We start from the raw sequence: 15,736 nt of genomic DNA, 5'->3' as shown, positions 1-15,736 counted from the left end.
CGGCTCACTCCCTGTTGCTTGTCATGTGTTTTCATGGTGTTATGGTGTGAAGATTCATGCACTTTTGTGCTGTGATGTTTTTGTTTTCTGAGCAGAGTTTCTTTGTTCCTCCTCGACTGTCCATTGTTGTTATACATTTCATTGTTTTCTTTACATTACCTGTTGTGACCTGCCTCCCCAATGTGATGTATGTACGTTTAGAAAAGGTCCAATTTTGCTGCAGGCAACTGCAAGGGACAAATAAAGGCTTAAATCAATCAACTATAGTCTATGTGCACTTTCCCCTCCTGAGTCACCTGATGGTTTGCCAGAATCTCTTCGAGGCAGTCCAAAAGTCTTTTTCCATGGCGTCTCTGAACTCCTCCCACACATGAGTTTTTGCTTTAGCCACTGCCCGAGCCTTGTTCAGCCTGTTGGTTCCTGGTTGGCTTCCTCTGAAGTTATCAAGGCTAATCAAGCCCGATAGGACTCCTTCTTCAGGCTGGTGGTTCCCTTTCACCTCTGATGTCCACCATCAGGTTCGGGGCTTACCACCTTGACAGACACCAACCACCTGGAAGTGCTGAACAGGGTCCATTCAGACTAGTGCGCCCTTGCAATGCTGTCAAAGATCTGCTGCAGGTGGGTGTTGAAGATCAGTAACTCTACCCCAGATAGAGCAAACTATTTCCTGGATCTTCTGCTCATAGGGGTTTTTGAGTCGCTCTTCATCTGGTCCCTCACCCAGGACCAATTGGCCATGGGAGACGCTACCAGGGGACAAAAAGCCCCACAAGACACACAAACCCCTCCACCTTGATAAGGTAATGAATCCCGGATAGCAATGGCATATAGAAAGTATTATTTTTATGTCATAGCTGATCAGAGGTAATATAGGCATTGATAAATAACAATTAGCATCCTGAAAGCCTCTGTGATCCAGGCACTTTAAGTATTTTAAAAACCTTTTCCAAACTTAAATAAGTTAAAATTTAAAGTAAAGTAAAAGTAAAAGGAGACTTTTCATCAATCTATCCCACATGAGATGAACCAGATCAGAAACAGATTCAACATCATGGCATCAGCACTGCTTTCTGCTCCTCTGCATCACAGCCATGAACCTGCTGCAGGTGATTCACACTGTGATGGATCCATCACACTGATGCTCACAGCTGGGTCTGGAGAGCACCGAGCTGAACTTAACCAGATGTTGTCTTCAGACTGTGAGTCTTGGAGTGTAAAGCTGATGGGGATCAGCTCTCATCGTAGCTGCAGACACTTCAGGTCACTTCACCCTTTAGCCTCAGCCTGTGGCTGTATCCCAATTCAGGGTCTGCAGCCTTAAAGGCCGCATTTTAAGGCCGATTACGTCACAGCGGCGCGCCGAAGGCTGTCCCAATTCAAAGGCTGCTCGAAATGCGGCCCTGAAATGCGTCCTTCATTTCCCTGAATTTTAAGGACGTGGCAGTGTAGACTTCGTGGCCCAACATATCCCAGAATGCATAGCGCGGCGGTGGGTGTGGATAAATTTGCCGAAAAAAACGGCAGATGAGGGGCGGCTGAAGAGTAAACTTTAAGTACTGAATATTATGTCACTTATTTATGTGCAAATGTTTAATAACGAAGAACATTAAACATTCCTGTTGGCCACATGTCAGCAAAGTCATGTGACATTAGTGACGTTTGTACTAACTTGGTTTTAAAGCCTTTACTTTAAAATATACGCCGTTCAATAGCTGAGCTTAATCCTACAGAGAATGATCAAAGCTCATGTAGAAACAAACAAATGAACAAAAGATTTTCTCCTTCATTTCTGTCAAACACAGCTGTATGACACATTTCCAGCTGTTAGTATCATGGTTGCTAGGCAACCTGGGCAGCGCAACAGAGGCTTTTTTTTTTAAACTTTATTGACAAACAACAGTATCAGCGCAACGGAGGCTAGACCGTCCCATTACACAAGCCTCGTACTTCCGGCCTTAGCGGTCTTTGAGTACGCGGCCCTTGAGGATCGTTGAGGCTGCGTACTTTAAGGCTGCAGACCCTGAATTGGGATACAGCCTGTGTCAGACGTTTCAAACCCAGACAGACCAGCAGGTGTAGTTTCTCCTGTGGCCACCAGAGGGCAGACGTTCAGCAAACAGCTGCACTGCTCCTCAGAGTCCAACATCCTCAAACCAGGAGGCGGGCTCAGTGCTGGGGAGGAGCTGGACCATCAGAGAGGAGGGGGTTATCAGAAGTGAGGAGAGGAGCGCGCTCAGTCAGGACGGCTCACTGCTCCTCTGAGCATCACAGGGAAACACGAGTGATTTAAGCCTTAAAGCTGTGATTTTTAAAGTGTTACCTCAACCACACTGATGTAGCTGCTGTTGTAATCAGAGGTTGTCAAAGATTTTCATTTCAAAAGCCAAAATAGCTCTCGCCCACACTCTGACCCACAACTTTTCTCAGTCATTTATGATAAAAGAGTTTAAGGGTTTGAGAACAGCTTGGTCGTTGAAGCTGCAGCTGGTAGCTTATAATAACATATAACCTCCAATAAAAGTCCTGGAAATTCACTCACAAAACTGAAGCTCAGATTTCTTAGAGGGTCTGTTAGTACAGTAACCTCACAGACGATGTGTCATATCAATGAAAATGCTCCAGCAGCACAAACACTGTGCAGAGATCTAGTTCAGGGACTCCAGTTAGCTGAGGTGAAGCCTAGAAGACTGCTAGCGGCTACCTGTGTCACCATCCACCTGTCTGAGCGTTTTCTGGTCTGATTACTGACCTGGAAGATCCGCAGTAAAAACAAAGGAGAAATGCACATTTCAAGACAAGAAATAGTCGCCTAACATGTTTCATTTTTGAATAGATATTTCTGATTCCTGTGTAAAAGAAAGGACGTGTCCTTTCTATCAAAGGTCGTCGTACTGATGTGCACTTCTGCCAGCTCTACGCAGGATCTTTGTGAACGGCTTCATTTTATTTTCAGGTCCTTGCATCATCTTTTTTGTACACACTGTTTTAAATACCACGTCCCACTTTCTTAAAAAGAATTAAACTAATTAAATTTTAATAAGTGAAAAATCCCAGCACCCTGTTGGTTGAACCTTTCTTTTTTTGGTCCTTGAGTCTGCATCTCATTCTGACTCGTGCTCTGTGATTGGACGGCTCTTTCGGAAACCAGTTTGGTGATGTGTGTTCAAGGGGAGGGAACTATACAGACGTTATTATAAAAACATGAAGTTACAAAGAAGAGGACCCACTCGTGACTGCCCACCAACCACATCTAGCAGGCAGGATGGCCGGCAAACATGCAAATGATGGTAAGAACGTTTTATATTTGAGCTTTTGGATGAACCAGCAGAGCGAGGACTCGTTCTCTTCCTCAGACTAATATTTCCAGGTTTACGTTCGTGTATGTTAACTGTCAGCCTGTGGAGTTACCTGTAACTTTGAAAGTAACTTTACATTTCTCACACACTTTGGTGTTTTAGTCAAACTCAGCTTTCTTGTCACATTCAACAGATGCTGCCAATATTCAGTAACGCTTCCACCGTCACACAACAGCTGCTCGTTATACTGTTCATGTTATTAGACAAAAACACAGAGAACAGCAGTTCATCTGGAGAATTCAGTGAAGTTTAAAGACTTCAGCTGCAGATGTTCACTGCACGATTTAAACTAAATGTTTAAAGTTTAGAGTTTCACTCAAAGGTCCCTTACAGATGTTTTACTAACTTGGTGTTTCAGCAAAACTAGAAAGTCATTTTGTTTCTGACATGATGTAATTTATGTTATTTATTTATATTTATAATGGAGTGCTTTACTATCATTGGTTGTAGTTTAATAGTTACAGTTTCAGACATTTTCTTCCTTTTAGCTGTTTAACTGTATTCTTAGGACAGAGCTCCAGGAGGCGTGAACATCATTAATGCTCCTAAAATTATTTTCATACTTAAATAAAACTTTACTTTCATTTCTATCCATGTATTATACTGAAAGGGTTTTCTTTAAATAGATGGCTGCCTGGTTCACATGGCAGGTGACTGCTGCAGAACTGAGACGCCTTAAAAACCATCTGAAGCCTTTCAGGTGTTTTGCAGCATTAGACATAAAGAGCACCGAGTCATCAGCAAAGCAGCGTTTAGCTCAGTGAGACTCTACAAAGCTGGAGGCGTGTGGGGTAAACCTGGAGTCAGCTGTTCAACCCAAACTAACTGATCATGTCTTTGAAAAGCAAAGGAAGCAAATAGGATCAATTTAAGCTAATGTCAGTTGTTGTTGTCTAGATCAGTCACACTGTGACTGCTGCAGTGTTGATGTGTGATGAATGTCGTGTAAATTCTCAAACAGGGCCGACAAAGCTGAGGATTATCCTCGTTGGGAAGACTGGAGCTGGGAAGACTTCAACCATCAACACGTTCCTGGGTAAACCTGCTGTGAAGAAGAACCGCCTTCTCTCAGATACAACACCGTGCAAGACGGAGACGGCACAGTTTGGAGACCAAGAACTGGTTTTAGTTGATACTCCTGGTCTGTGCCACACCAACTATAAAAAAGAGGAAGTGCTGAATAAGATCACTGCATCCGTGTTTGAGGCTGATCAGGGTCCTCATGTGTTCCTGTATGTGCAAAAATGGGTGGGAGATAACACACAAGACGAGAAACGAGTGGAAGCCCTGAAGAAGATGTTTGGCGACGCGTCAGGGCCTTACTTTTTCCTCTTGATGACTGTAGATGGAGCTGAGGATGAGGATAAGATAACAAAGTTTACTCAGAGAGTTGGTTTTAAAACAGAGAACTATTGTGTCCTTAACAACAAAGGTGAAAAAGACCAGAAAACTGAAAAGGTAAAGGAGCTGGTGGACAAAATCAATCAGGTGATGCAAACTAACAAGGCAGAGGGCAAAGAATATTACACCAAGGAAATGTTGGAAGAACATAAGAACAGGCTGAAACCAACATATCAGGTCAGTGATGCAAACAGGGACCTGACCTCTGTGGTGGGGGGCTTGTTAGCTTCTATGCTGGGTGAAGAATTAGCTCAGAAAGTGATACAGTTTAATTCTTACCTGGCAGAGAAGTTTGATGAATGGCTCTGACTGTAGCCGTGCAACAGCCACTTACAACATCCAGCACGATGAAAAGGATCAGCGAGGGTCATGAGACTTTTTCTTAAACTGATTATGTGACTTAAAGCCTTCAGACTGAGTTTGAAGAAACGACATTAAACATCCTTTGATGCATTAACGACCATCCAGCCCTGTTTTTAATGCAGCGCCGCCCGAAGATCACGAGCGTCCAAACCTGATGAACGATGTTGTTGCACAGAGCGTCTCTGAGTGTTGATGTCACTGTGCTGTGGCTGATGATGAGCATTATTCTGAAATTGTTCTCCAGTTTGTAGATGCAGGTTTGTGCTGATTGGTGAGCTTTTATTTCTGACGCTGCGTCTCTCACCCTGATCGAGACAACCAGCGGTTTCCTCTCAGTACCTCTGAGACGTGTTGACATCGTCATTTCATATGTATTCTTCATGATTTTTAATGTTCCCCTTCTGTTTTTCTTCACATTTGAATGTTTTTGGAGTTAGGTTCGGACACATTGGCAGTTTACTTTCATGCTTTTGATCGATTAAAACTGTGAACATTTTTGCTGCTGCAGGACTTGTTAAAGTTGCTTCCTTATATGTTTTTTCTACAGTTTGTTAAATTTGCAGAAACAATGATAAAATGTCCAAATTAAAATAAATTGGCCTTTTAAATGTCACCTGTCCCGACTCTCTTTCTACTCGTGTGCTGTTTTTTTCTGTTATAACGTTAGATTGCCGAGTGCTGCAACTTTATTCCAGCATTAGTTGGGATGTAAGTATAAAGGAACGAGCTCTTTATGCGCAGGTATTTATGGCTGCAGCTGTATTACCAATGCTAACATTCTCTTATTTTGAAAAGCATTGATACAGCCTCTCTTTCCCCTCTTGTCCACAGCTCATATAGCTCAGCGCACACACAGGCATGCATTAGACTGGATCGTTAGCCTCACTTCTATAAACTTGATTAATTTTGTAAAGAACAATTCTCACACACAAACAACGAGTCCTCTTCAGCTCTGCGGTTCAGAGTCAGCAGCAGCTGAGATTTAATCATGTGGAGTTTATCAGCACTGACAGAGACATTCAGGCTCTGACTCAGCTCCTGTCCTCCTGCTGTGACCTGAAACAGCCTCAGTGCTCCATGTTTATGCCTCAGGTCCTAAAATGCATCAGAGGTTTGTGAGACCAGCTCTGCTGAGTTAGTGATGTCTCTGTTGCCTGTCCATACAAACATAACAAATGTTAATTATGTTCGAGTATTGTTAATGACTGAGGGCGGGAGTAATGTGGACACTGCTCCAGTCTGTCGTGGTGAAGCAAGGAGGGGAAAGTAAAGCTGTCAGTTTACCTGTTCCTGGTCTCATCTGTGCTCATGAGCTTTGGGTAGTGAAGAAATGAAAGTGTGAATACAAGAAATGAGTTTGCTCTAGAGGATGGAGTGATGCGGTCAGGAGTTCAGTCAACAGCAGCACACTGACGTGGTTTGGGCACCTGACGAGGATGCTTCTGGCAGCTTCCTGTGTGAGGCGTTATGAGCATGTCCATATGAAAAGAGACACCTGGGCAGACTGAGGACACTGCTCCTGAAGACATAAGAAATTATGTCTCTGGGTGACTTGGTGTCTCGCTAGAAATAAGTGCTTGGGTTAAGGAGGTCTGGGCATCTCTGCTGAGACCACTGCCTTCATCATCTGGACCTGGAGAAGAGGCAGAAAATGGTTGGATGGATGTGGCAACTGTGTCAATCAGCTAAATGTGGCACTGCTGCCTGACCCCCAGATCTGTCAGACCCCATCAGGATCCCCCTCAGAGCTGAGGACGCCATCATCCACCTGATGCCTGTTATCGGACCCGGAGTTAGCAACATCCCCCAAGAACCCGAAGAGGGGAGTCCTGGCCCCTAGCCCTGCCAGTGTAGCAGGAATGATGAGGATGATGATGCAGCAGCAGCCGTTCTTCTCTGCGTGAGTAGCTTAATGTTGTTCGTGTGTAATTTACGTTGAGTAGGCTAACCACGTTATTACATTAATGCATGTAAGGTGAACTAGCAAACATCATCATAGCTACATGCGGCTGTCTTCTTGTTTGATGGCAGATACTCCCTTCACCCTGGCCAAAAAGGCTAAAATGACCAAAGAAAAAGTGGAAAACAGTTAAACATGAGAGGTTTTTGGACAAAGTTTGTGTTTTTTCCATTGTTTAAGCACTGCTTCCAGCCAAGAGTGATACCATATATGCCCCATAGCTGCAGAAAAGGCTAACATTGTTATCTTTTTACAAAAAAACAGCTGAACATGAGAGGTTTTTGGACAAAGTTTGTGTTCTCCATTCTTTAAGCACCGGTTTGAGCACCGTTTAAGCACCGGCACCGTTTCAAAAGTAGCGGTTTGGCACCGGTATCGGATAAAACCTAAACGATACCCATCCCTAGTTAAAACACCACTGCACTTTACAGGAAGAGCCAGAATCGTCTCTGAGGTCTTTTAACATCTGTCGGACAATGCTCAGGATTTTCTATGATTTTCTATGAGTCTGTTGTGGCCAGTACCATCATCTGTGCTGTTGCATGCTGGGAAAGCAGGTCAAGGGTCACAGATGCTAACAGACTCAATAAACTGATCAAAATGCAGTAATGTTGTAGGGATGGAGCTGTAAAGTTCACCTAATGCACAGCACACAGAGCAGTACACCCTCTTGCACATGCTCGACTGTAAAAATAACAAATAACAAAGTTCTACAGTTTAGAGTAAAATGTCAATCATATATATTTACTCTCTGTAATATTTTGCATATTTATATTTCTTAAATTTTGTCAGTTTCTTTGTAAAATATTTGTATTATTTGATTTAGTTCAGTCTGTTCTTATTGTCTTGGAGCAACTATAACCATATCATTTCTTCTGGGATTAATAAAGTATTCTGATTCTGAGCAAGGTTTTAGTCTCCCACCATGGTTTTATCCAACACTGACAGATAAATGCTCCGTGAAAAGGCTGCGTTAGGACACTGGCTGTGGTTAATAACCTGGGTTACAGACCGAGTGTACGTGATCTTTGGTGTTTGTTTTTCCTCCTTGCCTTTTAGTTTACGTTTCACTAACAGCTACAGTCACCTGTGTCACCATCCACCTCTCAGTTAAAGAGACCACGCCCCTAATTATGCAGACTTAAAGCCTTAGTTGAAGCAGGTGCGTTGTAAAAAGCTCAGTGCAGGAGCCTCTGCTGGACATTAGAGGAACTGCAGGTTTTGGTGCTTCAGTGCTGATGGTTCATCTCATCCTGACATTTGATCTGAATAACAAACACATTAATGCTGTTTTATTGTGATGTTTCCTGCTGTCGTCAGAAGGTTAAGTGTGAGGAGGCAGACCTGTGGAAATGCACTCTGATGATGCACTTTTTTCAGCCTTCTGATTGGTTTCTTTCAGCCGGACTTCTGATTGGACAGCTGAAGTTTAGGGGCGGGAACCAGGAGCAGACTTGAATATAGAGGTGAGTTGGAAATGTAAACAGTCAGAAGAAGACATGGATGGTCGTACTGCAGTGGAGACCAAGGTACTGATTGATCGACAGCCCATGGGTGAGTGTATTTGTCCTGCAGTGATCCTCAGGCTGGTGTGTGCTTTGAGTTTTGGGACAGTCATTATTTCCTGAAACATAAAACAGGAGCAGCTCTTTGCTTAAATCACTGGGACACGATTTCAGTTTCAGTCTGAAATGTTTTTTAGTTCACACATGTTAGGTTTGTTCATTTACTCTCAGTCTAAAGCTTGATCAGCACCAAGCTGCACTCAAAGAAATCATTTCTGATTTTTAAGCTGTAAAGATTTTATATCACAGATAAGAGGAAAATAACCAAATGAATCTCATATGACTCTTAATATTTGAGTCAATAATAGAAATTATAAATATGTAATAATTCAAGTTTTATAAAACTCTGAGCTGATGAGTTGATATTAATAAAAGTTTTAAATGTATCATCTGCTCATGAAATAAAACAGTTTCTGTTTTTTTAATGTGAATATTTTTATCGCACTTTTAAAACAAAGTTGTTCAATAATCAGATCCTTTCATTTTATAGAAAAACTATTGATGAGCTGTAAAATCATCATCAGGTGATCTGACAGTAAAGGTGATAAAGTCAGCGTTCAGTCCTGATATTTTAGGAGGCTTTATGATGGTGAGATGATTTTTTATTCTGGTATTTCTGGACGTTTTCTGTTTCAGTCAGTTCAAATCTATCGTGACAGCATTTCGCCGCCATTTTCCTTGCGATCCTCTAAACGTCTCGAACCTGTGCGGTTAAATCCGTCACATCTACGACTTTAAACTATAAATGTGATGAAATCAGTTTCTGTGGATTCACTGAAGTCTTTGTTCTTGGAGTGAAGCTGAAGCTTCTTCATATTTGGTTCTGGACACTCGGACTTCTTCACCTCTGTTCAAACTTCCTGGTAAGTAAACTGATTTATTAACAACAGTTTGATTTTTAATATGATGAAATAAACGAGGGTGACAGCGAGCAGTTAACCAGCTTTACTTTGGTATCAGTAGCATTAGCTTTTGTGTTGATGTTAATCCAGCTAATAAACTGTAATATGCAAATGCTATAAATGAACTTTTAAACCTGACTTTGGTCCAGTTCTCTCATTTTCACTGCCTTGTTGTGTCTGTCGGTCTTTAGATGCAGTTCTCTCCTCGTTGGTAAGGATGCAGACTTTCTTTTCAGCAATAATTTTCAGATCATGAGTTGAATATTTTTGTAAACACTAAATGTTTCATGTAAAAAGTCCTGACTCCTCTTCATGTTTAATCCTCTGCAGCTTCTATCAGATTCAGTCTGCAGCGATGTGGAACCGAGTCTGAAATAATTCTCCTTTGGTGAGTGCAAAGTTCTCAGACATGAACAAACTTATATGGAGGTTTTATGACTCTTTACAGACACAGGTTATATAAAGCAGGATCACAGTGACGGCTTCATGTTCTGACGCTTCTCTGAAACACTTCCTGTTAAATCTGTTACTCCCAGTATTTCAGTGTATCACAGATACGTTAAACAGCTGGTAGCTGTCCACAGACGAGACCCAGGCCTTCCATTAAACTTCATGAGTGGCCGTTACCTGCTGGCATAGCAGCTGTTTGTACTGATGACCCAGAATGAAGCTTCTATGTGCACACCTGTGCTCCGCCTCAGCATCGCCCAGCTAAATCTGTGTGCCATCGATTTACTCAAGTTTCCAGAGGACATAAAAATAATGAAGTCCATGTCACATTCAGTCCAAAAACCTTTCTTCAAATGTTGATCTCAATCCTAACAGTGACATTTTGTAGTTTTATTGAATAACACTGAATTCAAACAGTGACCACATCCCTTCATTTTTATATTTTATGAATAAACCTGATTATATCCATGTGAAACAATGAGTGTGATTTGTCCTCATATGTCTCGGGTCTGTTTTTTACAGAAGCTCCATCATCGGCTCCGTTTATTTAAAGAGCAGATGAAGATAACAGGCGTCATATGGGCAAATCAAATTTGTTCTATTTTCAAACAAAAGCGATATCATGAAGTCTAAAGGTTCTGCCTTTTAAATGTTTTTTATGAGACAGTGTCAAAATAAGACCATTTTTATTGATTCTCATTTTGTTTTGTCTTTTAAGCCACAGTGGGACTCCATAAACTGTTTCATGGCCGAAGTGTATCTCTACAGGACGAGACACTCAATAGAAAGATTGTTGTGTCTGGATGTCACTCTGAAACAGGTCGTGTGATAAATACTGAACTCTGGGCCATCTCTGTCCCATCTTTGCCAAACCATGTGCCATATTTTATTTGGGATTTTTGGTTAGAGTTGGGAGCCTAAACTGGGCTCTACATCTGCAGATGCACCAGAGCATGCCCGGTCAACAGGACCCCACCAGAGGCGGAGCCAGCCATTTTATACACCCGGGCTTAGCCCTATCCGGTCTTTAAGTGATGACGTGACAAATCCTACTTCCGGGCCTAAAGTAGTCTGCGTTTAATATGGCTTTTGTGTTGTTAACATGTTTAATGTTTTGTATTTTCTTCAATTTAATCTCAAAAAGCTCCTAAAACAGTCAGTGATCACTGTTGACCTCCCTCGGCTTTTATTACCGCTAATCATTTATTTAAGCTCAGTTTTTTTTTTGTATTGTATTGTATTGTATCTTTATTTCAGACATATGCAGAAAAAACAACAACAATAGTTTTAACAGTTTTAACCTTACGATGTAGCTACAGCCCAGGGATTCCAAACCCCCTCAGTCAGGACATGCTATATTGTATTTAGATGGAAGCTAGCGAGCTAACTTCCTTTAAAACTTCCTAACTTCCTTTCCCCTTCCATCAGTACATAACTGAAACCGATTTAGAGAGTTTGTTTAGCCGTGGAGGGTAACAACAGAAAGTATGAAATAAACACACATGTAAGCAAGGGCTGGGCGATATATCGAGTTTTTTAAAAATATCGATATATTTTTATATGAGATATAAGATGTGACAATATCTTTTATATCGATATAGTCTATGTTACGTTATAATTATAGTTGTGGAGCCACAAGTTTGCCTCTCTTTCATCCACTTTTGTCTTTACGCAACGTTACTCGACCTTGCCTCTCCTTCACTGAACACAACTCCCCCTCCTTCCCCATCGCTTCACCTGCAGGCAGCGACAAGATGGACACGGCAAATCTCCGTTAACGAGTTACTGCGCATCGCCCCATGCGTGGGGCTGGACGGCATCAACGTGTTAACGAGCTAACCACGCTAACAAGCTAACCACGCTAACGAGCTAACCACGCTTTTTGTTATGCACAAAAACAACAGTTTTCTTTTATTTATGGAGCATTATTATTTAATAAATGCTGATAATTTATTTTTGAGTAGTTTTTTTCATGTACATCTATGCTGTATGTTAATAAAAGTGCCTGTGTGACATCTGGGACACAGCTTTGACTAAGAACTCTCTGTTTGTTCTTACTTTATGGCTTTAAAAAAAATATCGAGATATATATCTTATATCGCCATCCAGCTAAAAAATGTCGAGATATGAATTTTGGGTCATATCGCCCAACCCTAATGTAAGCTAAGACTCTCTAAAAAACAGCATTGTTGTTGTTCAGCTTTTCATTTCGCCATTTGTTGATTCACTCGAAGAACAAGTAACGTAATATGGGTCAAGTGATCAGTTTGATATCAATCTTTTGTGATACACCGTCATATTTACATTATTTGTACAGTAGGAATGATTTGCTTTTGTACCTGGTGAAACTAAGCTCTCCTCTGTGCAGCAAACTCGCAGGCAGCAGCTTCTCCCCCCTCGCTCACATGTGTAAGTGCTCAGTCGCCCAGTGCCTGAGCTCGGATCATACCAAAATTAGGGGGGATTTACGACTGTGCGTCATGTAGTTTTTGTTTTATACAGTTGTCAGTCAGGCATCTAACTATGAAACAAATAACACTCCAAGACCCCGGGCTTCTGATAAGATTACCCGGGCTTAAGCCCAGTAAGCCCGGGTTTGACCCCATCCCCCCCCAAAAAAGAAAACATCAGTATATTAATCAGCAGCTTAGAGTTGCTGGTTGCAGCATGCTTTGCTAGCTTTAAGTCAGCTAACTTTACTTGACCAGGAAATTAATCCCGACTCCAGGTTTCTCCAAACTCTAACTATATCCATTCCTGATTAGAGCCACACCTTTTTGTCCTCATGCTGAAGCACACTTGGGTTCTGCTGCAGGACTCTGTAGTGACCTCAAAGTCCCGACCTGAATCCGATTGAGATGCTGTGGCATGACCTTAAAAAGTTGGTTCATGCTCAAAAACCCTCCAAAGATGAGTGGGCCAAAACTCCTCCACAGTGCTGGAAGATTCATTGGCAGTTACAAGGTACATTTGAGATTCAAGAGGTTGTTCTTCCGAAACATGAGATACGAGCACGAGAGATTTTGGGCAATCTTTTTTTGTGTCTCTGCTGAAAGATTTTGTGTTTCCTTGTCTGTGAACGTTCTTAGTCATCGTAGTCTAAGGAGCTTAGAAAGAAAAGCTTCTGGACTTTCTTAAGTTGCTTGAAGACGTTTCACCTCTCATCCGAGAAGGTTCTTCAGTTCTAAGGTCAAATGGTGGAGAGTCCCAGATATAAACCTAGTGGGAGTTTCCCCCCACAGAGGGACAAAAGGACCCCTGATGATCCTCTAATCACATGAGCCAAGGTGTGAAAAGCACATGAGCCAAGGTGTGAAACTGGGCGTGGGTCCCAATCAGCCAGAGTTTCGGGTGTGTTCATTGTGAAACCTGGCCCCACCTTATCATGTGATTTCCTGAGGACAGATGGCCCAGGATGTGAGTGGGCGTTAAGGCGTCTGGGAGGGATCTCAAAACTGGAGATAGATGGCAGAGAGTTGGTGTCGTAAACCACCGCCTCTGTTCAAAGATGGTCGCTCACAGTGGACATAGATGCTTCTTTCACTCCTCTTTCAAACCATCTGTCCTCTCTGTCCAAAATGTGAACATTGGCATCCTCAAAAGAGAGGATCCTCTTTTGAGAATTTCTAAGCTCCTTAGACTTTGTGTTTCCTTGTTAATAAACGCTGATTGTTCATTCCTCCTGCCTTCATGTTTTATATTTCCTTCCTCGCAGCTGCTTTATGATTTATGTCAGTGCTGTAAGAGATGGTGACTGGGACAGTTCTCACATACTAATATTCTTCCAACAGATGACCTGAGGATCGTGCTGTTTGGGAAGACCAGGGTTGGTAAAAGTACTCTAGGAAACATCATCATGGGGAACACAGAGACTTTCACCTCAAAGGATTCGTCCAAAGATCGCACACAGAAATCCCACAGCACTGTGGAAGGTCAAAAAGTGGCTGTTGTTGATACTCCAGGTCTGTTTAAACCTGGAAACCATGAAGATGAGCTGGTGAACGAGATCAAGCGATCCATTGATCTTGCCAGTCCTGGTCCTCATGTGTTCCTGCTGGTGCTGAGGTTCGGTATGATCACCTCTGAAGAATTAGAGGTACTGGAGGTTTTTGTGCGCACCTTTGGCAGACGTGCATTGGCCTACACAACAGTGGTGTTCACCCATAGAAATGAAGATGAAGACTATGAAGCTAACATACAGGAGGCTATGATCAAGAGTAAGGATTTCAGAGAACTCATTGAGCAGTGCCAGTGGAGATATTTTGCTTTTAACATTGAAGACAAAAGTCCTGCTCAGGTCACCGAGCTGCTGAAGAAGATAACACCGATGGGAAAAGATTACTTCTACACTCCTGACATGCTCCAAGAGGCTGGAAAACCGGACGAGCAGGACGAAAAACCAAAAACAGCAGAAACAACAGGCAGGCGTGCGCTTCTGGAAAGGACTGGATTGGTGGGAATCATTTTGGGATCTGTGGGGGGATATTTACTTGGAGGTGGTGAGCTGACGTCTACATCGGGAGCTTTACTGGGAGCTTTAGGGGGTTCAGTACTGTTGATGGGAACAACAGCTTTAGCGATGAAGGCCAAAACGCTCACTGAGAAATGCTGCAAAAAGTGAGTTTTTAGTCCTACTGGGGGATTTTGATTTAGTTAAGCTCTTCAAACTGAGTTAACCACATCTAATTTTCATATTTCAGGAAGGGTTTTTAAGACAGAGTCAGTGGTTTGCAGAGTAGTTTACAGTAAAATAAGTACTAACTACCATGGGCGCTTCGGTGTTGGTGGAGGGGAGGGCAACACGATTACTGGATACTTTCATTACTGGGAAACAAACCTAAAACAGAACATCACTTTCCTTTTGGAAGCAGGTTTCCACCTGATGAAAGTACCACTCACAGGAGACAATGTCTCATAATAATGACTCATGTCAGGTGTGAATATATCACAGGAAGTGGACAGTCTGGAAACCTGACCAGAACCAGATGTTTAGCTGTGTTGGAGCATCTAAAAGAAAGTCTGTGAGGCGCTCAGCAGAGAGTGATGAGGAGGAGAACGACCGCGGTGTTTGGATCTGCTGCTGACGTCTCAGAGCTCGATTGTACGAGTTTCCAAAAGCAGCTGAATGAATGGAGGCTCTGAGCTCCACGCTGTGGGACTCCACCACCACCCTGCCAGATGGGAGCTTTTTGTACATGAACACATCATCATTGTACATTATTAGATACAACTGAACATTCACCAGGTCACCAGAGTTTAGGGTTCAGGTTTTGTATGAGCCACATGTTAATAAAAAACTAGATGTTAGATTCAGATGATGTTTCTAATATTTTGGCTTTACGATGTTTCCTCTTGTGAGTCTGAAACAACTGAAACAGGATAAAAACAGGTGAAGCCCAACTCTGGATCTGCTGCAGTGACCTGCTGGATGCTAAGTGAACTTTTATCTTCATTAACCTGTGACTGCTTTCACATCCAGTGGTGATCTGTGAGATAACACACAGTCTTTAAATGTCTTTTTGTGTGTTGGACAGATCGATAATCTATCAGTTTGATCAGGTTAGATCCTGCTGGCCGTCACAGACTCTGTTCTACATTCATACAGTTTGTTCTCATTTTAAAGGATTTTTGGGTTTCAGGGTTTTCTTGTGTTTGTTCTCCTGGATAAACTCCATGTTCTCACTTTAGGAGTTTCTACAGGACTGTTTCCTGATACAAATGCAAATGTGTGCTTCA

The 15,736-nt window shown here is 42.3% G+C and overlaps 2 protein-coding genes across 5 annotated transcripts in view; both read left to right on the top strand.

The window, feature by feature from the left end:
• The window catches only part of LOC146576805 (GTPase IMAP family member 5-like), a 65,624-nt gene extending 50,007 nt beyond the window's left edge, over positions 1–15,617 (top strand). Inside the window, exons 1-3 of one of the 4 annotated variants that reach the window (XM_085272337.1) lie at positions 9,747–9,761; positions 9,881–9,938; positions 13,792–15,617. In XM_085272337.1, the coding sequence (XP_085128463.1) occupies positions 13,857–14,621 (765 nt within the window). In that variant the 5' untranslated portion in view covers positions 9,747–9,761; positions 9,881–9,938; positions 13,792–13,856 and the 3' untranslated portion in view covers positions 14,622–15,617. Of the gene's footprint in view, positions 1–8,590; positions 8,638–9,746; positions 9,762–9,880; positions 9,939–10,086; positions 10,462–13,791 lie in introns of those variants that run through there. The other 3 variants (XM_085272336.1, XR_014892288.1, XM_085272338.1) reach the window with 3 other exon arrangements.
• On the top strand, positions 3,245–5,586 carry LOC146576806 (GTPase IMAP family member 9-like). Its single transcript, XM_085272710.1, has 2 exons — positions 3,245–3,290; positions 4,321–5,586. The coding sequence occupies exons 1-2, from the start codon at positions 3,266–3,268 to the stop codon at positions 5,067–5,069; spliced, it is 774 nt and encodes a 257-aa protein (XP_085128836.1). The 5' UTR covers positions 3,245–3,265; the 3' UTR covers positions 5,070–5,586.
• Positions 15,618–15,736: the final 119 nt, after the last annotated feature.

Source organism: Mchenga conophoros, linkage group LG4 (assembly GCF_057382185.1).
Source record: "Mchenga conophoros isolate Kocher_MC1m ecotype Shallow Benthic linkage group LG4, M_conophoros_male_GT1.1, whole genome shotgun sequence".
NCBI lineage: Eukaryota > Metazoa > Chordata > Actinopteri > Cichliformes > Cichlidae > Mchenga > Mchenga conophoros.
Note: the sequence above shows the minus strand (reverse complement) of the source record. Positions and strands in the feature narration are given on the sequence as shown.